This window comes from Myxine glutinosa, chromosome 1 (genome assembly GCF_964187855.1).
Source record: "Myxine glutinosa chromosome 1, kmMyxGlut1.1, whole genome shotgun sequence".
In the NCBI taxonomy this organism is placed as follows: Eukaryota; Metazoa; Chordata; class Myxini; order Myxiniformes; family Myxinidae; genus Myxine; species Myxine glutinosa.
In genome coordinates, this window is record NC_136261.1 from 167,987,239 (window position 1) to 168,011,198 (window position 23,960).

Below are 23,960 nucleotides of genomic sequence, written 5' to 3' on the forward strand. Positions count from 1 at the left end.
AAACAACTTTGAACGACTCAATTCTCACTTACCAGCCATATACAGGCAAGAGAGGATGCAGGAAGTGACTATGTGATTGGATATCGATATTGGGTTAAAATTGGATTGATATGCATTTTGTGTCCGTAAAAAAATGTTTACTGAGCATTTATTTCTGTTATTACCTCTATCACAAAAGGTGTACTGAGCTTATGTTTTCACCTGTCTGACTGTTTGTCTGTCTGTGAGCATGATATCTCAAAATGTTATGTAAAGATTCGGAAAAAATTTTGGTGGACCGGAGGGGTTGTGACAAGGACAAAATGATTAGATTTTGTTGAAGATACAGATTCGGAAACTATCATTTTAAAAGTGAGATTCTTCATTATTGAGAGATAGGACCAAAAATGATGTATAGCATGATGTTGTGAAAAACCAATCGGGTCCACAACTTTAGTCCATCTGGTGGTTTAATTCCATTAAGACCATGACATCATTCTGTAAACACAGGAAATGCAATAGGAATAAGGTTTGGCATCACATGGGTCCATTCATAACATTCAATGCAAGCAAGTTTAATATTCTATGCAGGCGTACCGTTAGCGAGTCCACTAGATGTAACATGTCACAGGAGAAGTCCCCCTGAGCACCGACCGCAGCGGGTCTTATAGCCGCGCCCCTAGCGGTGTCAGCGAGCAACGATCATCACCTGGGTTCAGCATTAGTACGAATACGATTTCACTACATTCTCCCCGCCGTTAGAATTATACTGCAGAGCAGCTAGAATCGAGCGAGCGTCAGCATTAACAGGGTGTGGAACATGGTATCAGTCGACCCAACCGTACCGGTCCGGGCGGCGAATTTCTCTGCCAGCACGCGTCCGAAATTCCCCGGGTACGGCATCACGTATCCCAGAGACCCCGGCGTCGGAGGAGCTACCGGAGTCAGGTGACGAAGGGGGTACCGCCAAGCCTTCGGGCACGGGTAGATGCGGCGAGGGGAGGGTCGGCAGACTTTCAGCGTCGGAAGAGTCCATAGTCTCATAGATTGGTTCGATCGGTTCGTCCGATTCCCTACAAGGGTCGGCGATCCCACATGGGGCAAGATGACGTACGGAGACAGTGGTCTCACGTCCATCAGCCGTCATCACACGAGCATGCTCAGGATTAGCCTGGAATATCTGCACTTTGTCCACTAAGGGGTCGTACTTGCTCGTGCGAACCGCCCGTTTGAGGTAGGCCGGCCCGGGCTCAGCGAGCCAACTGGGTAAAGACCGTATACACCCCGTGCTCCTGGGGGTGGTGGAAAAGTCTCTCGTGGGGAGTCTGGTTGGTGGCCGTACACAGTAGAGCCCTGATCGAGTTCAACGCCGCAGGTAGCGACCAAGCCCATTTATCGAGGCTCCGGCCGAGGGTCCGGAGGTTGAGCATGACGGCCCTCCATATAATCCCGTTGAAGCGTTCGATCTGCCCATTTGCCTGGGGTCTGTACGGCGTGGTGTAACTAGAAGCGATGTTATTTTGGAGCAGATAGCCTCGCACCTCCTGAGACAAGAAGACCGCACCCCGGTCGGTATGCACATAGGCCGGGTACCCGAACATAGAGAACAAATTCTGTAAGCATCGCATTACCGTGGCAGCAGTCATGTCCACGCACGTATAAGCTAAGGGAAATCGCGAGTACTCATCGACGATAGTGAGCAGATAGCGAGAGTTACTCGACACTGGCAATGGGCCCTTGAAATCCATCGCCAAGCGTTCCCACGGCCTCGTAGCCCTAACCAGAGTCCCCATGGGTGGGTTGTAGAAACGCGGTTTGATGTCCACGCATATAGCGCAGTCGCAACAGATACGGCGGATATCGTCAATCGAGTATGGTAGATTGCCACGCCGCACAAAATGAGCGAAACGCGTTACGCCCGGATGCCCCGCAGTGGCATGCAGCACGCGCAGGCCCTCCAAAGTGGCGATACCCGCGCACGTAGCCGGTCTCGATAAGGCGTCGGCGGCCTGGTTATCCTTCCCCGTGCGGTATTTGATAGTGTAGCAGAAGTCGGCAAGCTCTATACGCCAGCAAGTGATTTTCTCATTCTTAATGCGCTGGGCATGTAATGTGTCGTACATGAACGCAACACTTTGCTGGTCCGTGATGATTTGGAAATATCGCCCGAGTAAGTACGGGCGCCATCGCCGAATAGACTCGACGATCGCATACGCTTCCTTTTCGACAGACGAATGTCTCCGCTCAGCGGAGGTAAGAGTCCGTGAAAAGAAAGCCACCGGACGCCCTCCTTGGGAGAGGGTCGCCGCGATGGCCTGATCTGAGGCATCACTTTCGAGGACGAAAGATCCGCTCTCGTCGATCGTCGCCACAGCGGCACTGGCGATGTCGGCCTTAAGGCCTCCAAAGGCCGCCAAGGCGGCCGGACGCAGAGGGAATGTGTCGCAGGCCACAAGGGGGCGAAGTTTCACGGAGAAATTTTGGACCCATTTTGAGTAATGGGCGAATAGGCCGAGGACGCGCTTCAGGGACGCCCGATCGCAGGGAGGGGCCATGTCGAGCAAAGGTCGCAGACGCTCCTTATCCGGAGCGACAGAGCCATGGGTCATGGTGTACCCCAGAAGATCTATCTTGCGTAGAGAGTATTGACACTTATCCTCGTTCATGGTTAAGTGATACCTCTGCGCGACCTCGAGGAAGCGCTTCAGATTAGCATCATGGTGCCCTTGGTCATACCCACAAACCGTAAGATTGTCTAGGTAGACGAAAACATCGGTTAAGTTCTCCCTTGCAATGAGGTCATCCATGGCCCTCTGGAAACGGGAGACCCCGTTCGTTACCCCAAAAGGCAATCGAGTAAACTGGTACAACCGTTGCCCCGACTCAAATGTGGTATAGATACGATCTGCCCTAGAGATGGGGATCTGATGGTACGCACTACGGAGATCGAGAGTGCTGTAGACCGAGTACTGGGCCACCTGTCGCACCAGCGTGTCCATCCCCGGAAAGGGGTAGGCATCCAGCTGTGTAAAGCGGTTAATCGTTTGGGAATAGTCGATTACCATGCGTCTGCGGTGTGCATCGCTTCGTACCACCAAGACCTGGGCTCTCCACGGCGACCGGCTAGGTTCTATGATACCGTCTTTCAAGAGCTGAGCCGTTTCGTCCGCAATGAATTGCATGTCTGCTCGAGAGTAGCGCCGTGATTTTACCGCGACAGGGGTACAGTCGGAGGTTAGATTGGGGAACAGCGAAAGCGGCTGGATTTCCATTTTCGCCAGGGCACGCACAGCAAGCGCGTCAGCCCCCACAACAAGCGTGTCAGGCCCACCAAACTCCATTTCCAGACGTCCATGTCGCTTAAGAAAATCGTGTCCTAACAGAATATCAGCACATAAAGCAGGTAAGACCATAAGGTGTACATCTGGAAAACCCGTCCCTTTATCACGAGTTTCAATCGGCATTCCCCCTTCGTGCTGAGTCGAAGTCCCTGGGAAGCCATGAAGATCCGTCTCGTAGACCTCAAGACCTACCAACCATGCCTGTGCACTAGTCGCTGGTCGATAAAACTATCCGTAGACCCTGTATCCACCAAGGCCCGCACACAATGGCCCTCGACCATGAGGGGAATAAGGGCTTGAGCCAGGCCGGACGGGCCTGCTGGGAGTGGGACCGAACCTCCCGAGTGGGTCGGCCGAGCCTCGCGGGCGGATCCTATGCCAGCGGCAGTTTTCCGGGCGTCAGAGGGTGCCCGTGGAGTCTCGTATAAGTTGTCAGGGTGTGTTCCCATGCAATCTGCAGTTTTGCGGTCGTTGCCGGAGTATTCGTTGTCCATGGGGAATCCGTTAAAGCCATCAGAGAGCTTTCCCATGCATTCCGGTGCTTTGCGATTCAAAATCGCCGTTTGATGTGTATGGGCCTCCGTAGTATTCGAAATCACCGTTTGACGATCCAAAATCGCCGTTTGATGTGTATGGGCTTCCGTAATATTCGAAATCGCCGTTTGACGGGTATAGGCCTCCGTAGTATTCGAAATCGCCGTTTGACGGGTGAGGGCCACCGTAGTTGGTACCGAACTCGTGTCGCCGCCAGTGGACGCTGTACGCTCTTGAGAGACACAACGAGAACGTACCGCTGGGGCTTGGCGAGGCTCCAAAGCCCCTCGCGTGGCCCGGAGTCTGGTCAAGGACGCATGTGCCGTGCCCGATTGAGGATGAGACTGTTGTGGCTGTTCGGTGACTCGCCAAGGTCGATTGAGCGACCAGGGGCCCGCGAGGAGGGGCCCTGTCCTTCAGAGCCGGGTAAGGCGCCGTGTTCCGAGCTCGGCTCGTAGGCTCCGCAATGAGCCCATTCAAGGTCGCGCGCGGCCGCGAGCCGCGTGCGGTTTTCCGGCACACTTTTGCGTAGTGCCCCTTTTGCGAGCACAAATGGCATATGGCGTCCCGAGCCGGACACACGGCCCGGAGATGACGTTGTCCCCCACAGAAATAGCAGGTGGCTCCGTGTAAGGCCTTGGGTCTGGCCGTTGCGGCAGCCATCAGGACCGGATCCTCCCCCGGAGCATCCTGAAGTTCCGCGAGCAGTTCCGCTCCCTCGGCGATAGCACTCTCTGGCCGTGCGTGGAGCGAGGTTCCCGCCAAGAGGCGCGTGCGATCATAGACGTTCGACTGCAACTGCGCTTCAGTGTGTACCTTTCCTTGCTCGAGTGCCGCCGCGAAGGTCAGGTCGGTCTTCTCCAGGAGTTTGAGCCTTAGGTCCTGAGAGGAGACCCCGGCGACATAGGCGTCTAGGAGAAGGTCATCCTGAGCCTGCTCGTGAGTCCGTGGCTCCCGGGTGCTGTCCAGCAGGAGTTGCCGGAGCTCCTGGGCATAGTGATCCATCGGCTCATTGGGTTGCTGGCGTCGCGTTAATAGCAAATGCCGAGCATTCACTGGGCTCTTTTCCTTTATGTACAATCGTTTGAGCTCCGCAATAGCGAGGTCGTACGTCGCACATTGCGCGATGCTGTTGTACACCTTGTAGTCGATTTTTGGAGTGCAGCGTTGCTAGCTTTGCGACAGCCGTCGGCTCGGTCTCAGGCTCAGCGAAATGGTTCTCCAACGTTTTCAGCCAGTGCTTCAGTTGCAATCCACCATCCGAGGCTTGCGGGTCGGCGCAGAATGGTGTGACCACCAGCGTCTTGTTGCCCGCCATGTCGGTAGATCGTTAATGGAATTAAGTGTTGTGAAAAACCAATCGGGTCCACAACTTTAGTCCATCTGGTGGTTTAATTCCATTAAGACCATGACATCATTCTGTAAACACAGGAAATGCAATAGGAATAAGGTTTGGCATCACATGGGTCCATTCATAACATTCAATGCAAGCAAGCTTAATATTCTATGCAGGCGTACCGTTAGCGAGTCCACTAGATGTAACATGTCACAGGAGAAGTCCCCCTGAGCACCGACCGCAGCGGGTCTTATAGCCGCGCCCCTAGCGGTGTCAGCGAGCAACGATCATCACCTGGGTTCAGCATTAGTATGAATACGATTTCACTACACATGATATCTCAAAAAGTTATGAACTGATTCTGCCAAAACCTGGTGGACAGGTTGGGTGTGTGACAAGGACTAAATAAATCGAATTTGGTGATGATCCTGGTCTGGATACAATTATTTCTTTGAATTTCTTTAATGATTCTTCACTATTGAGAGATGGGGCCAAAACCAATACATAGCATGATATTTCAAAAGGTTGTAGACTTATTATGACAAAACTAGGTGAATGAGTTTGGTAGCAGGCAGGAACCAGCCGATTAGATTTTAGTTCAGGTGCTGATACATATCCGGCCTATCAGTGGGATACAAAATGCAAACTGTTCCGCCTGGTGTAGGTATTCACTCTACCGGGTGCCGTTCAAGTTTAATATAGAATTACCATGAAGTGAAGTTTGTATTCTGTCCTAAATGATAGCTATGCTTCAGTTTTGTTATACACATTTGTTGCATTCTATGAATAAATACTTTTGATGCTTATTTTGTGCTACGTTACATATTGTGGTGCAAACATTTATCTTTTCTTATTCCTGTGGTTATCTGACCAGCAATTGTGTATTTATTTTATTACCGATACATTTATGCTATGTTTTTCCATGTAGCTATTGTTCCTCCATTTTGAAACACCCCACCCATCCTTATTTAGTCATGAACCTCAATAAATTGAACACATCCTGGAACGATACCTTCTATAAATAACCGTTTGGTTTAGATACACCAACCTTCCTTTTTGTTTTATCCCTTTTACACATTTCATGTCTCATTTTTATGTCTCTGTTGTGCAGGCAGTTGACGTATTGCTCCAATAACAGTGCACAGGTTCTCTTACACACTTACCTGTCACCCTGCATTGCTGACTGCAGCATCTATGGAGAGTGCCGTCTCATGCGATCTTACTCCTATGTACTAGCTGCTTGTCGTTGCCGTGCTGGTGGGTGTCCGCACCTGTCCCCTGACATTCGTTCTTTACAAAATGCGCTGCTTGCCTTTCATTAAATGTGCCAATGTGTGCATCCTGTATCTACATTTTGAATAACGACATAATGTTTTGTTTAACATTGTATGTGCTGATATACTACATGCAGTGAGCTTAGTTATGGTCAGCTTCGGCAGTTCAGCTATTGATCCTTTCTTTGATTGTATTTTAATATTTAGGGAAGATGATCTAAAACATGTCCGCATGGAATTCTAAACACTAAAAATTATTGGTATTGAGCGACAATTTGACTGTTTTGCATAGATGTATGCAGAAGTTGATACTAAAAGGTCAGAGTTAAATCCTCTATGCAAAAAAGACAGGCAAGGCAGTGTCGACCCTCCCAGGATTATTGCTAGCCTAGAAATATTTATTGTCTTGTGATATGTTACAATGCTTTGCAAAATGTGTGCCTCTATTTAATTAACTGATTGTCATAACGAGGACATGCTGAAAAGTAATGCCTCCTATTCTTTTTCTCCAAAGCAGGTGAAGATATTCTGAATGAAACAAAGTGCAGTCCGCACATTAGTTCTTCCCACCACTGTGTGTGATGTTTCGGATTCCAACATGAGGTGGCTCAGTGCTACGTTAGTCGTCAAGATGGCAGAGGGCAGCATGATGTTGGCAGTACTGTGAAGCATGTAGCATGAAGCATTGGCGATGAGAGTTGTGATGAATGACTGGAAATGAGATGACCGGAGATGAGTTGGGTTGGATAACTGGAGATGAGATGACTGGAGATGAAAATTGGGAAGACCGACTGGAGATGAGATGACTGACTGGAGATGATTGGAGATTAGAGTTGGGTGCATCATTACAATCCTGAGAGTAAGAGACTGTCAATGGACTACCGCCACAAAGGATCATCACCCCCTGACTTGGCTCCGTCAGATTTCCATCTCTTTCCCAAACTTAAGTCGACAACAACCTGCTGATTTCTCTCCCCAGTCATGTCTCCCAACAAAGACATCACTCGACTAGCATACCAAGAACGTAAGCACTTCTTCAGTTTGTCCTTGTGTTCCTTGTACACGGACGTATCTAAGGCTAGAGCCTGTCGGTGCAGCAGACAGGAAAAAAACATGTCAAAAATGTTCTCTCTTCAGCTTGGCAAGCAGATATTCTCCCTGGTGCGCTGTAAAGACTCTGAAGATAGCGAGGCACTTGCGCATCAGGTGTAGTTTCACGGCTTAACTGGTATTCTTAGCGTATAGGATTACGATGTCATCAATATGACGTAGCATGGATTCGCTGGTGCCCCAATGTGACGCGGTATGGTTCACATCCCAGCCAGCAGAGCAGTTGATCTTTGGGTGACATTGGTTGGTTTTCCCTTTGTAGATCAACTATAGTGGTAGCATGGTGTTCCGGCTTTATAAACTGACAGCAAGACAGTAAGTTGGCGTTTGTCATGGATTCCGAATACGGGAATTGGCGGGACCCCTTCTTCTTCAAAGTCCAATCTCTGCCAGGATCCATACAGGTGCCTGTCTGGTCGTGGTTGATACTAAGTTTGTCCGGTACTTTGTGCCCTTTCACAACGTCGGTGACGTGCTTCACAAACTTGGCTTGGATGTGACAGCTTCTGTACATCCTTTGTCCCTATGACAGAGCCAAGCAAGTCGGCAAGGATTTGGTCCAAACCTCGATGATCTACCTGCAGCATTTCCCTGTACTGTGGCAGTTTGTTGTTGTCATGCTTCAAGATAATTCCTTCAGCAACTGCCATAACGATAAGCCGAGTCAACTTGTTCACCTTTGACCACCCCATTTATCACCAACTCTGTGCAAATTTATCCCATCCACCTCTGCATATTCTTATATATTACCAGCGTGGATCAGACGTTCTTAAGTGATCCAGTAAGATCACTCAATCATTGAAAAGGTCATTCTTAATCCAATCTTTCACCACGTAGTTGTACTTTCCACCAAAAAGCAAGGGAGGCCCTCTCAGCCTTTTCGGTAAGGACTGGATTGTCTTCTTGGAATTCTCCTTATTGTCCCCCGCCCCTATGACAAGGTGTGCGACGGGGGACATTAAAATGAGCTCCATCCGACCGACCGACTGATCATCTGTCCATGTACTTTTATGTGCGGGATATTTCAAAATCCATTGAACATTTGCTTTTCATATAGTAGATATATATTCCACTTGATATTATCTCAACCTGATGAGATCACGGCTGTGATTGGCTGAATTATGTTGCCATGGCATACATACCCCGTAACTTGGCTTGTGCACACGATATTTCAAAAAACGTTCAAGATTTAGCTTTCATATTACACAGTTCTATTCCACACACCACCCAAAAAGTGGGGGACCTAGAGTATCGGTTCCTTGTTCTTCTCCAGGTAGTCAGCCTTCATATCTCTCACCATGCTCTCATTTATGGACCGTCCCAGTTACATTTGGAATGACCTGACACCACGTGCTACACTAATCTCCACAGTGGTATGGGCATTCTTGGCTCTATGTTGGTCATTGGAGTTGTTATGATCTCCCCTCTTCCTTTTTTTTCTCTGATTTTCGGGCATTAAAGTAAAATGGCGTCGTTGTCAGTTTGTATGGTTTTGGCTACTTCCTGCATCCCACAATGCTGAGCGTTCGGCAGGCCAGGAGTTTTTGGAGGATTGGTAGATTTTATCCATTTCCACAACGACGGAGGCTCAGAAGGCTTTGTTAGGCTATGGCTCAGAAGATACCGGCTTGCGATATGCCCTGTCGCTTATGAGGGATGTTAAAAAAGGTAAACTAGAAAGCATCTGAAAATGCAAAGCCCTTACGCATCCACTTTGTCTTCCGTATTCTGTCTTTGTCTTTGTCACAGGCGTCTTCCGTATTCTGAACATGACGAAAATAACTTTAAAAATTCATCTACAACACAGCCATCGCTCAGAAGTATTATCAAATGCATTCACTAGGTAGATAAGAATTAACCAGGTGGTTGCTCTTCATACCCTGAAGAACATTCTTCCCATCTCATAAAAACTGAGATAAAACTTGCGGTGTTTCTCCAGCAATGAATCTTTAGTGAATCAAAAAAATATAGAATTCCAGCTGTTCATAGATTAATTTAATGGTAAAGACAACATGTACAGGATGTTAAAAAAGGTAAACTAAAAAGCATCTGAAAATGCAATGCCCTTCTGCGTCCACTTTGTATGTAGATGTCTTCTTCCTTATTCTGAACATGACGGAAATGTAAAAAAAGAAAAAAGAATACAAAAATTTGACGGTTTTAGGCGGCCTTGACTTTTTGACCTCAAATGCAATATGCTTCAGTCGCCCAATATGCAATCCATGCTGAAATTTCAAGTCAATCGGATAAAAATTGACGATTATATGCCACCTTGACATTTGACCTTTTGATTTAAAAAATAATAATTGGCTTCAAGCTTTTGATTGGTGAATCGAAATTCAGTAATCCGATATGCAAATTCTTAAAATTTCAGGTCAATTTTGGTCAGGTCAGTCTTTTGGGATTGCCATTGGTAACATGTAACCTAGTGCTACCTGTCGGGTTGTCGGTGACTAAACCGACACCGCTCACTGGCTTTCCTAGTGGGGAGGGTGACTGTGCCACCCTGTCGGGACCAAAAACTACACCTGGCAAAGGGCGGATGAGCTCCCGTAGGGAGACATCGGTCATCCAGAAAGGAGATGGTGTCTCAGAAAAGACACCCATCTGGTTTGTACCAGTTCAAGTCATACAAAAGACTTTTAAAATGGTACGTGCTGCTTCCTTGCTTGAAAAGGATAGAGCACGGACAATCTCCATCGGTTGGCATCTATGGGGAGGAGAAATTCCTGGAAAAATTGAGCATGGTGAGAAAAGCGGCGCCATTGTTATGACGTCGCTGGTACCCAGAGTATCCCAGGAAGTGACGGTATTTATGGCACTTCCACTAAGCTCAGTGGTTGTGCTACGTGTGTGTGTGTGTGTGTGTGTGCTCTCTATTATGAGCCTTAGTCCAAGTATAAAAATGAATTTGATGAAAAGTGCCGATTTTATGTGGCGTTGACCGTTTGATCAAATTATTAATTTATCTTCTCCATATTCGCATAATAAGGCTTTGTTGAAAATTGGTTGACAAAAGCTCAAATGGTAAAAAAATGATGGCCCAAGCAGACAGACAGATACACACACACACACACACACACACACACACACACACACACACACACACACACACACACACACACACACACACACACACACACACACACACACAACACAATTGCAAAACCCATCTCACGTTGCACGGGGGATGGCCTAATAAACGAGATGCTCACAGTAGTAAGACACATGAAGGTTGTTTCCAATATTATTGTTTTTCTATTTTTTGGCCATTTCAAACTATGAACTTCCCATTAGTAGACCGTGTTTTATGCAAAATGGCACATGCTGAACAACTGTAACCATGAGTCTCTTTTTTTGAAAATGTTCCTGAGTGATTGTGGTTTGTGTTTTGACAGGTTGGAGCGGTTGGGGTTGTACAGATGGAACAAAGGCACTCTCATATGCACAGCAGCTCCTGCGTACAATGCTGCTCACTTTGAGTAACTTGATGTTCGTGCCTCCCATTGTGATTGCTCTGCGTAGCTGGCTTTACATGGAAGCTGCAGTGTACGCCTTCAATATGTTTTTCTCCACGGTATGTGCAGAGTTTGGCACTTTGTCTTATTTGTGGTTAGGCAAGGGCCAAGGGTTGTGTTTGAAAATCCATGCAATAACTGGACCTGGGGTGTAATGGTTAGAGCGTCCGCTCCGAGTCAGGTCGGCGGTTCAAAACCCATCCGAGTCATACCAAAGACTTAAAAACGCTAAGTGATGCTTCCTTGCTTGACGTTCAGCATGTAAAAGGATAACAGCATGGGCAATTCCCATCAGTTGGCATCCATTGGCAGGAGGAAATCTCTCCTGAGGAAATGCCCCACTGAGTGCTGTGAGAAAGGCGGCACCATTGTTGTTGCATCACTGGTACCTGGAGTGCCCCTGGAAGTGATGGCACTTTTCCCCAGAGTGTGTGTGTGTGTGTGTGTGTGTGTGTGTGTGTGTGTGTGTGTGTGTGTGTGTGTGTGTGTGTGTGTGTGTGTGTGTGTGTGTGTGTGTGTGTGTGTGTGTGTGTGTGTGTGTGTGTGAGAGACACACAGCTAATCTACCAACCTTAGATCCTGGGAAAGCAAAGTAAAGTTGCCTCCTCCCACTTACCGCACCTCCTTCCGTCCATCCCATGCCCAAACCGATTGTAATTACCTCCACTCGCTCAATTACCTCACTCCACTCTTCCATGAGTCAAATTTGTACATGACAAAATGCATTGTTCATTCAGGGATAAAATATACTTTTGAATGCAGCATTGCATTGTTACCCCCACCACCGAAGGTAGACACAGGTTGTTTTCACCGCTGTTGTATGTCGGTCTGTTTCACGGTGAGTGACGGTGAGGTCTGTTTCATTTGTTTGCATATTTGTCTGCCAGTGCAATAACTCGCGAATGTTTTTGGCTATCTTCGTCAAACTTTACCAGACAATTCCAAAGGAAAAAACTGAGGCTGTCAATGTTATTTCACTATATATGTCAAAGGCCCAGGTGGCAGTGACGGCATTTGCATAAAACAGATATGACCAAAAGTGTTTGCGCCACGTGATGTCAAACTTGACACAGACGAGTTGCAAAGCTTGACCTACAAATGGATAATGGGAATGATATCGTCAAAATGACTCTGTTCAAAGGTCAATGTTTTCTCGATTTGCGTTCTATCTGTCAGGCGTACCTGACGCCTTCTTGTCTGTTTGTGTGTGAGCAGCATATCTCTCTCACCACATAGTTGTGGACGGATTCGAACAAAATTTGGTGAAGAGGTTGGGTTTGTGACAAGGATGAAATGATTAGATTTTGGTGAACATCCGGATCTGGATCCGAGAATTTTAAAGTAATTCTTCACCATTGAGAGATGGGGCAAAATATGATATGTAGCACGATATCTCAAAAAGTTGTGGATGGAATGGAATGAATGGAAAAAAGAGGGTGCAAGAGCATAAAGGAGGCAGTAGAAGACAAAGAAACCACCAACCTTTCTGCGATGGGAAAGTGATGGATATACTCAATTTCAGCGTGGGAAATTCCATTAATTTTGAAGGCCTTGGTTTCCACGGCATCAAGTTGAGCAAAGTGTGATAGCCAGTCCAGAGGGGAGAGTAGAACTCCATCAGGTTGCGGATGAAGATGATATCGGTGGATAGGAATTCAGGAGTGCCAAGGGGAAGGACTTTGTATGACGGAGGGTGCCCAGTTGGCGACTGGCTTTGCAGGCCAACTTTGAAATGTGGTTTGCCCAAGAAAGATTATGGATGATAGTGAAACCAAGGAGTTTGTGCGACTGAACTTCCTCAAGAGGATTGTTGAGAAAGTAGATGGGGGGGGGGGGGGGGGGGGATCAGGGGGTGGGTTGCTAGACGGTCTTTTCAGAGAGTGTGAAATTTGATTGAAGCTATAAGCCCCGGCAATTTGTGAAACAGCCTCCTTGGTGTGTGGTATGGTGCTCGTGAGCACACTGTTCCACCATGCAGAGGTTGAGCCAACGCATCCGGGACCAAAGGAGTATGGCCCAATATCAGCTCCCATGCATGCGCAAGCGGCCGAACCTGATCCGGCGAATCAGGTGTTCATGCCTGCGATGTGTGGGTCAGTGGGCGAGACTTCGCAATGTGAGAATGAAGTGGGACATATGCCAGTGAGCGAGGCCGGATGTACGCCGGTGAACGAGGCCAGAAGTACGTCGGTGAACGAGGCCGGACGTACGCCGGTGAACGAGGCCGGACGTACGCCGGTGAACGAGGCCGGACGTACGCCGGTGAACGAGGCCGGACGTACGCCGGTGAACGAGGCCGGACGTACGCCGGTGAACGAGGCCGGACGTACGCCGGTGAACGAGGCCGGACGTACGCCGGTGAACGAGGCCGGACGTACGCCGGTGAACGAGGCCGGACGTACGCAGGTGAGCGAGGCTGTGCATGTCGAGGTGTGCAAGCTGGTATTGGAGAGGCTTGTGTTGCGACACTTGGTGTTTGATGTGGACCCTGTTGGGGTCGACTTTGCACCAGAAGTTGTCAACCCATTGCACACGGGGTTTGAGGGTTGGGGAAGAAGAAAAGGTGGTAGAGTGATTAGGAAAAGAAAGGCTATTGAGAAACAATGTCAGAATGAGCCCGGTTTGACTTTTAAATGTTTTTACTGTTGTGTTATAGTAGGTACAGAGTCACGAGCAGCTGGCCCCTTGTGGCAATAAGGAAATGACCCAGGATCATTAGTATCATCCTGCAATTACACCATGTGTTCGTTCAGACCTTTATACAGTCACGTGAAAAAGTAAGTACACCCCATGTAAAGTTTTGACTTTTTCAACATATTTCAACATACAGCTATTTGATCTTCATTTCAACAATATTGATAGATAAAGGTGATATAATATAACAAATATCATGAAACATTTACATTTTGTAGTCCATTGTATAATTTAAATAAACATAAATGCAAATTTCGCATGTGGAAAAAGTAAGTACTCCCCTGGCTCTAATAGATGGTATTGCCCCCTTTGGCAGAAACAACCTCAAGTATGCGTTTCTTATAACTGTCTACCAGTCTCTGACATCGACTGGGATAAATTTTTGCCCACTACTCCATGCAAAATTCTTTCAGTTGTGCGATGTTTGAGGGGTTTCTTGCATGCACAGCTCGTTTCAAATCCCCCCACAACATCTCAATGGGATTTAGATCTGGGCTTTGACTTGGCCATTCCAGAAACCTCCAATTCTTTCTTTTCAGCCATTCCTTGGTGGATTTACTGGTATGTTTAGGGTCATTGTCATGTTGCAAGGTCCACCTTCGGTTGAGCTTCAACTCTCCGACTGATGGCCTCACATTATCCTCAAGCACCCTCTGGTACAATGAAGAATTCATAGTGGATTCTATGATGGTGAGCTGCCCAGGCCCTGACGCAGCAAAGCTGCCCCAAACCATAATATTTCCACCACCATGCTTTACAGTTGGCATCAGGTTCTTGTGGTCAAATGCTGTCTTTGGTTTTCGCCAAACATGCCTCCTGGTACTGTGGCCAAATAGCTCTACCTTTGACTCATCTGTCCAGAGCACATTGTTCCAGAAGTGCTGGTGTTTGCCTCGGTGTTCATTGGCAAACTTGAGTCTTGCCCTGATGTTCTTTCTGGACAGCAAAGGTTTCCTCCTGGCACACCTCCCATGTAGATCAAATTTGTGCAGCCTCTTTCTAATGGTAGACTCGTGCACTTTGACATCAACAGTGGCAAGAGCTACCTGTAGGTCCCGTGATGACATTGTGGGGTTCTTAGAGACTTCTTTCAGCATCTTACGGTCTGCCCTCCGGCTGAACTTGCTGGGGCGGCCTGGCCTGAACAAGTTGGCAGTTGTTTGGAATCTTCTCCACTTGTAGATGATCTTCCGGACAGTCGAATGATTGATTTCAAATTGTTTGGAGATCTTTTTTAAACCCTTCCCAGACTCGTAGGCATCTATAACCTTCTTTCTGAAGGCCTCAGAGAGCTCTTTTAATCTAGGCATAGTGACGCCGCCCACTTCAACAACAAAGAGCAAACCAAACTAAATGTCTGAGGTTTAAATAAGACAGGTTCCTCCAAGATCCTCTCTAACGATGTTCTAATCATTTGCACCTGAGCTGGTGCACCTGATTCTAATTTTAGCTATTAGAAGTAGTGATAAATGTAGGGGTGTACTTACTTTTTCCACATGCGAAATTTGCATTTATGTTTATTTAAATTATACAATGGACTACAAAATGTAAATGTTTCATGATATTTGTTATATTATATCACCTTTATCTATCAATATTGTTGAAATGAAGATCAAATGGCTATGTTGAAATATGTTGAAAAAGTCAAAACTTTACATGGGGTGTACTTACTTTTTCACGTGACTGTACATCTTACATATTGACTAGTTCTTGTAATTCATGTTATTCATGAAAATGTAATGGAATATGAGACTTTGTCATGCTTAATCAATCCTGCCATTTTGTTATCGTATATGGATATTTCCCCAAAATATATGATTCTGTATGAGCAAATGTGTTGGTTTCAATCTTTTGGTAAGACCTTCCGATAATTGACATATACATATACGCATATATTGCAGATATCACGTGGTTCAGCACGCCATCTTGGAAAAACTTTGCACATCCATATTTCCAAAACCGCTCCACGGAAAAAATTGAAACATGTCTCATTATGAAGTACTTTCCATGCGGAACAACATATATTCATGATGATGTCATTGGTGACTTCATTATGACATCATAATTAGACAAGTAGAATGCTTGATCTGATCAGTTTGAGATTTATTGAGCTTGATCTGCACAAATATTGTATGGGGGAAGTTCAATGATGACGTCATCGTTCAAGTGGTTCGGCAGCCATATTAGATTGAACATAAATCTACGTCAGCAATATACCACCCAAACAGCAGCTAATAAGCAGCACACAAACACGTCCTGGCGAGGGTCTGCAATCTCTGATTGCTCTTTCTTAAATTGTATTATTATGTCTTATGAATAGCCATTACTGTACGGTATAATAAATGAGTAGGATTGTGAGGAACAGATGATGTGAATGAGTATTACCAACCTGTTTTGTTTGTCAACCAGCTTCCATGTGTTGTTTGACCCCAGTTCTACCATGCTTGTGACCAACCTGGTGTGGCAGTGCTTTGCATCATGGACTATGATGTGCTGCAGTACTGTGATTTCTTTGGTTCTCTCATGAGTGTCTGGGTCACAATTATTGCGATGGCTCGCCTGAAGACCACTACCAAGGAGGTGAGTCCCCATGCAACCATCTCATGCATTAAAAGCCTCCCTAGCAAAGGAGAAAAAGTTACTATTGTTGTAATAGTGGTGCTATCAGATTTTCTTGAGGAAAGAGTGGAAGGCATGAGATGTAGAGAGGCGGTGGTATGTGGTCTTGATGCACAACTTGTCTTGCAGTCTTGCAGTCTTGCAGACTCACCCAAATGTCCTCCAACACCCTTTTCATTTTCAATTCCTGTGCTTCTTGAGTCCCCACTCACCCCTCTATATGTTCATCACCCCTTCCAGTCCTTTCAAAGAGAAGTATATTGGAGTTCGACAGGCATATTTTATTTCTTTACACATGAACGCTTCTCTGTGGTTTAAAAAAGAATGTGTGTGTGGCATGTGTATCTCCAAATGCTGGATTCATAAGGTGGAACGGTGCCCTCCCAGGTCTTGAAGTATCCACCTTCGTGTGTGTGTGTGTGTGTGTGTGTGTGTGTGTGTGTGTGTATGTGTGTGTGTGTGTGTGTGTGTGTGTGTGTGTGTGTGTGTGTGTGTGTGTGTGTGTGTGTGTGTGTGTGTGTGTGTGTGTGTGTGTGTGTGTGTGTGTGTGTGTGTCACCGCCACAGGTCCTCATCTTTCTCAGGCCCCCCTTCCACTGGGGTCCGCCAAATCTCAGGTCCCCCTCCCTCTTAGATCTGGCAAATCTCAGGCCCCCCTCTCACTTAGGTCCGCAAACTCTCAGACCACCCTGCCACTTGGGTCTGCCAAATATTAGGCCCCTCACACTGTGGTCCGCCAAATCTCAGGTCCCCCTCCCACTCGCGCCCACAAAATCTCAGACCCACCTTCCACTTGGGTCCGCCAAATCTCAGCACCCCCCCCCCCCCAAATCTCAGGCCCTCCTTCGTGTGTGTGTGTGTGTGTGTGTGTGTGTGTGTGTGTGTGTGTGTGTGTGTGTGATTGTTGCATGCATGCACATGTGTTCTTAAATGCTTTTTTTTTTTGGAAAAGTTATCCAAATTTCGTCAGAGATTTGTCATGCTGCAATTTTGTGCCTTAGATGCATCAGCTCATGCACAATTAATTTGCAAGGTGCATCTATTTATTGCATCTGCCTATATGGCAGATATTTATGCCTCTCTCATTACCCATACATTTTATTTCTATCCCTTTCCCTCATTCCTATCTCCTTTTTCTTCTCTCCCACTTCCTCTAAGACTGCCTGACCCTTCTTTAACCTCTATTCCAACCTGTTCCCTCTTTTTTTTTTTTTTCGTCAATTTGCAATTTGATTGCTTAATTTCATTTGGTAAGGTATTGAGCCAAATTGCCTCCTGTGTCTTTAAATTGTCTAAATATTACTGGGTTTTAGTCAGAGATTAGGTTTTTCAGGACATCATCAATTTAACACAAAACAGTGATGAATGCAAACAAGTATATACATCCACACATGTGGTAGGTTGTAGAAAGCAACCGGTCAGGGTAGTACTACCGTCCTGATTTAGGAGCATCATTGTGGTGCGCGGAACCATCTTACACTCTCCATGTCAGGATTTCTGGTCTCACTCAAACTATAGCTACTCAAACTTCAATCTCTCTTTCTCGCAAACATACACCATTCACTTTTCATCATACACTTTTCTCTCTTTTATTTAAGGCCTGGCCTCGATGAGGGCTATACAGTCTGTGCCTGGAGCCTTCAACATGAAAAATATATATAGTAGATACAATCATTGTGGCTGCGACCTTTCCAGATTATGTACCTCCTTGGTGCACTGGTGTTGGCAATGGTGGTTCAACTGGACCGCTGGGGGCTCTGGAACCTTCTTGGGCCCTGCCTTTTCGCCCTTATCCTGCTTGTTATCTCATGGGTAAGTAAAATGTAAACTTGGTCTAAATAGAGTAATTGATTTTGGAAACCCAGAAAATGGTAATTGAAGGAGTAATAGCATGAAATAATTTCTGTTTGGCAATACTGCCAAGGTCACCACGTGATGTAAATGCAGAAAAGAAGGCTTTTTGATATTGGAGAGCCAAATTGCTTCACCAACATGTTTTGAGTAACTTAGTAAATTGAGATTCATGGGCATTGTATTGCTGTGGAAATCTTCACCACCCCAGAGAGCTGCCAAAAGTGAATATATGCAATTGTAGTGCTTTTGTACGTGGGTGTGACATCAAGTGAGCCACGTGAATTTCACCTTTATTTGTTTTCCATTCTTAACAGTTCAGAGAAGGTAATCTGTTAACTTGGAATTGCACACTTGTTGTAAGCATGCCTTGCATGGTGATTTTAAAGCACGTAATGCTTATGTAATTTTTCTTGAAAATCGGTATTTAAGAGAAATGTACAAATAACAGTTGTGTGTGTGTGTGTGTGTGTGTGTGTGTGTGTGTGTGTGTGTGTGTGTGTGTGTGTGTGTGTGTGTGTGTGTGTGTGTGTGTGTGTGTGTGTGTGTGTGTGTGTGTGTGTGTGTGTGTGTGTGTGTGTGTGTGTGTGTGTGTGTGTTTACGAACACATACATGGCAAGGCCATAACATTCATTTAAGCTTTTGGCATCAAACTTTCAATGAGCCTTTATTCTTACTATAATTTACAGACCAATATTTACCTCCGCCACCGAAGGTGGATGGAGGCTGTTTTCACCCCTAATTTGTTTTTGAACAAAATATCTCAATAAATTGTGGATGGATTAGGACGAAATTTGGCAGAGATGTAGCGTATGTGACAAGGACGAAATGATTAGATTTTGGTGAAGATCCGGATTCGGATCCGGCTACTAGAATTTTTAAGCGATTCTTCACCATTGGGAGATAGGGCCAAAACGATACAAAGCAGGATATCTCAAAAGGTTGTGGACGGATTTGGACGAAACTTGGTGGACTGGTTGGGTGTGTGACAAGGAAGAGGCGATTCAATTTTGGTGAAGATCTGGATCCGGCTAGTAGAATTTTTACCCTGCGCTTGCGAAGCGAAAAACAGGGTTAAGCATTCAGTTATATACGTGCGTACGTGTAGCGTACGTGCGTGTCTGCATTTTTAGAATTCATTTTCTCGGCAACCGTTGGTCCGATTGACACGACAGTTTATCATAGAAGCGCCTCCGCCTGGAGAATCTTTTTCGTCATAATTATGACGTCATAGATCACGTGGTACGGACGCCATCTTAGTAAAACGTTACATCTCTATATCTCCCAAACCGCTCAATGGAAAAAATTGAAGCATGGCTCATTGTCAAGTACTCCCCCATGGGGAATAAGATATGTTGATGATGATGGCATCAGTGCCTTCATCATGATGTTATAATTCGACAAGTACAAATTCGATCAGTATGAAAAAAAAAAAAATTCCCCTGCAACTGTTAGTCCGATGGACACGAAATTTTCACCATAGGAGCACCTCCTCCTGTAGAATATTTTAATGATAATTATGACGTCACAGGCACCATTTGGCAAAACCGAAAAATGTTGCACCTATAATACCGAGACCGAGAATATAAATGCACCGAGTTGCACCGAGAATATAAATTTATGATGTCATTGCTCACGTGGTCTGGCAGCCATATTGGTCAAAGAAAAAAAAAACCTTCAAAAACAGAAGAGTTGGCTCACACTAAGTTGACTGTGCAGGGTAAGTATTCTATGAATACCATCTAGTTTAAGTGAGCATTGGGAGATAGGGCAACAATCGATATACGGTATAGCAGGATATCTCAAAAAGTTGTGGACGGATGAATTTGATTAAATGTGATTCTGTGTTGTGATTTTCTGGTCTACTCTGGGATACAAAACGTAAACTGTTTACCTGGCGGAGGTATGCTCTCTACTGAGTGCCATTCTAGTTGGTTGTGCGTTTGTTTGTGTGTTTGTCGCGCTACTCCTCTTGCAGTTCTGGCCCGATTACGTCCAGACTTGCTACATAGGATCAGCATGAACCAAATTTGTGTATTTGGGTGGTATTGTTGTTTGTATTGTTGTTATGTAGCCCAGGACAGTTCTCTCGAACAAGCCCGCGGCACGGAAACAGCCGATCGATCTCCCGTGAGCGACCCAGAGATCACCCACATCCAGTCTGGTGTACCCCCGACTTCACGAAGTGAGGGCCACAACAGAATTAGAGAGAGAGAGGAAGAAAGATAGACAAAGAGAGAAAGAGAGAGAGAAAAGAGACAAGAGGGAAAGGGCCAGTACATGTGGACCGATCGGCACTCTGACCGTGACCACCCTGCCCTGACGAATCCGGGCAGCAGGGAATAATGGGGAAGATTTGGCCCTTGACTTACATTGGGAGAGAGGGGGTACAACCACCGTGGCAAGGCATCCCCGATATTTGTTGAATGGGGTGTTTTTATCTTTGTCGTGTTCGTTGGTGGGAGTAAGGGAGGATGCCAATTCTCTTTGTAAACGTGTATCGTATAGCGCCCCTTCCAGGTGGGAGAGGGTATTACAAGTCCCTACCCCTTACAGTACGTACTCTCCCCACGTTTTCCAGTGCAATGACGTCTTTTGAAATATAAGTAGTAGGAATGTTTTTGCTTCATGCACATAACCGTTTTTTGTTTTTTTTTACTTTGGGAGCGATTGTGGGAGCTGTCAGTTTCCTATACACCACCCAAATAAAGGTATGCTCCAGAATAACGTGTTACTTGCTTAGAACATAGGGTGGGTACTCTGCTACTGCTGATACGTAATATGGAGAAAACTAATCAAATTAACGTGCTTTTTTTAGCTGTTGTTTCTGTCAAGTTTAGTTTGAATGCAAAGCAGATGTGGGTAGGGCTTTACACTTTGACTTGTTTTCTAGTTTATCTTGTTGCTACTCTTTATACAGGGAATGAGGATGAGCCGCCGTCATAGCTGCTACCCACCATCGTGGCGCCGCTGGGTCTTCTTCCTATTGCCTGGGAGTTCCATTGCCATTACGGCCGTACTTCTCTATGCCCTCGTGGAGACGACGGACAATTACTATTACACACATGCCCTTTGGCACATGCTCATCGCTGGCTCGGTCTCTTTCTTGCTTCCACCCCGTGATGAACGACCAATAAGCATCCATGGCGCTGCGCGCAGAAAGCGCTGTGGATACCAGCTGTGCATCGAGGAACCTGAGGGAGACGAACCTCAGACGATGGAGGCCGTGCTCGTCTCCGTGAATAGTGTTTGCCCGGTATGACATTCTCCCGAGGCTGCTGTGGTGAGGGACGTCACCGTTACTGGTCCTTGAGATTCTGTAGCCCATAAAATGATGATTTTCGTAACTTGTGCTGCTCAAGTAATACAGGCATCGGCAGTACTTTGAATACCACTTCACACACCATGTAATAGCAAGTGCTTCTGGCCTGTTGTACATTTCTGCAATGACACTGGCAACGGATTACCACCTGTGTTGATGGTTTGACAGGTTTACAAACTTTGACAAGGTCAGAGGGTTTCGACCGAAATGTCCAGGAGCTCTCAAACATGTGTCGAGCTGCAGGTGCGGATAACAGAGCACCATTTCTGCCACCTTGTAATTTGCACTTTAAGAGTCTTGCTGTATGGCTGGGCCAAGCCCACATTGACTGCACGGCAAGTTCAACCTCGTAGTGTATTGAAAATACTTGGTCTTAGTGAGAAGAGGACATAGCGGAGTTAGTCGAGTCTTTTTCTTTCTTTTTTTGCATAACTCAGGACAACCTCTCGACCCCTCCACCCCCACATCCTCTTTTATGTATAACACCGTATTTATGAAAATGCTTGTGGCCAGTGGAACATCCTCCCTTGTACAATTCCTTCTGGCTGGATATGCTTGCTGTGCAGGCTACCTGTCCAATTCGCAATTAGTTGTGTGGATTTTTGAATGTGCTCAGCCGTGGGATTTTACTGCTTTTAATAAATGATTTTGATCATCCTCACATGTGCAATGCAAACCAAAGGTGGGTAAACCTTTTTAGGTTCATCTCGAGTACATCTCTTTCCAATGTATGCCTTATCGTTGACATTTTAAGGGTGCGCACGTGGCTTTGAAAATGCTGGGATGTTCTTGGGCTCGGAAAATGGAATCTACTTTAGAAACTGGAATTGAACTACTTCATAACGTTTTGGTTTTGTTGCGATAATTGTGGGGTGGGGGGGGGGGGGGTTTGCCTTTGTGAGACTGATTATATCCATCCATAGCCAGCAGTAATGGGTCTGGTTTCTTAAAAAGTGCTTAATGTATTGAAGTTTAATTCTACGAGTATCTTAAATAGCATTTAAATTTGGGGAAGTGGAGAGGGGAAAACGTACCACTCGGCATTGGACTTTTGTAAAATTGATGTTGCATCGTTACGTTTATAAATGCAAAATGTTGCATGCATGTCTGTACACTGAAATTTGCAATAAATGAAATGCGTTATGTTCATATGCAGGATGTGATTTTAATTGAATGCCTGGTTAATGCTATTATTTCTATCCTCATATATGGGCCTAAATATGTTATTTTTTTTATGTTAATGTTATTTCCCGACCATGTTATTGGACTATACTTGTGAGGTCTTCTGATTTTGGGAAGAGGAATGTGTTACCTTCTGTGGATACGCTTGTTGAATGCTCGAGCATAGTGATTGTGGAGAGAATCTACAGGGAGGTCTAAAAATTGCTTACACATGCTAAATTTCTCGCATCTCCTCACTCCCTCTCCCCTCACTCGTTCCTTTCCCCTCTACACTCCCCCGTCGTGATTTGCGGCAACACTGACTCGCTGACGCCGGTGTCAGTAGGAAGTTGGACAGCATGGCGGAGTTGTTGCATGTCGAAGAGCAGTTACTTGCTTGTGTCAGGGTGCATGAAAGGTCACGCACAGGCAAAGCAATTACTCAAGTGCGGACTGCTTTAGCAGAACGCTCTGGATAACCTTCTCCACCAGAGCAGACATTGTTCACGTGAGTAAAACGAGATTTTTAACAGAAGGTGTGAAGGACAAAAAGTGCAGTGGAAGACCCATAACAAGAGGACGCATGTACGCTGCCATGTGGGTCTGGCTAGGTGCTACAGCTGGTCGTGAATATTTCTGGAGCCCTGAGAGTTTATGCAGGAGATCGCTACTCTCGCAAGTTGAACTCAAAGAAGCACCTCAACAAGGGCAGGCATTTAAACGTTCCCCATGGTAATAGGGGAAAAAATCAAATGATACTGTACTCCAATTCAAATAGCAAGGGAGGCGCAAAACGCCCCGCGCTTCATATGGGATCGTTTCTCTGTATGCAACTTTAACATAGGGACTGAAAATTCGTTTCCCCAGCTTCTACTGGATGAAAGTGGCTGCAAATTCCAGAAGTAAATGCTTTGTTCATCGAGGTAACATGTTAAAAATTTCAACAACGTCCGTTTCCGCATTCTTGAGTTTATTAAGTTAACTCCCACCCCTCGCCCCCCCCCCTCGACCCCCCACCTCCCAAAATAGTTATTTGCTCTCTTCTCTGAAATTACACACACTAGCAACGGTACCCGCCCTACGGGCGGCGCTTCAATTGGGAAGCCGAAATGAAAAGGCAAAATGTCAAAAATTGAAGGCAGAAATTTTTTATTTTAAACGATTCATATAAACATCCGTCAAATCATATCACACGTAAATCATCAAAATCAAAACAGTATC

General features: G+C 46.0%; 1 protein-coding gene across 1 annotated transcript in view; it reads left to right on the plus strand.

Moving 5' to 3' along the window:
• TMEM8B (transmembrane protein 8B) overlaps positions 1-22,727 on the plus strand; it is a 96,469-nt gene extending 73,742 nt beyond the window's left edge. Inside the window, exons 9-13 of the mRNA XM_068121735.2 lie at positions 6,302-6,447; positions 10,973-11,151; positions 16,220-16,366; positions 18,100-18,216; positions 21,177-22,727. Coding sequence (XP_067977836.2) covers positions 6,302-6,447; positions 10,973-11,151; positions 16,220-16,366; positions 18,100-18,216; positions 21,177-21,518 — 931 coding nt within the window. The 3' untranslated portion in view covers positions 21,519-22,727. The remainder of the gene's footprint in view (positions 1-6,301; positions 6,448-10,972; positions 11,152-16,219; positions 16,367-18,099; positions 18,217-21,176) is intronic.
• The last annotated feature ends 1,233 nt before the right edge of the window (positions 22,728-23,960 follow it).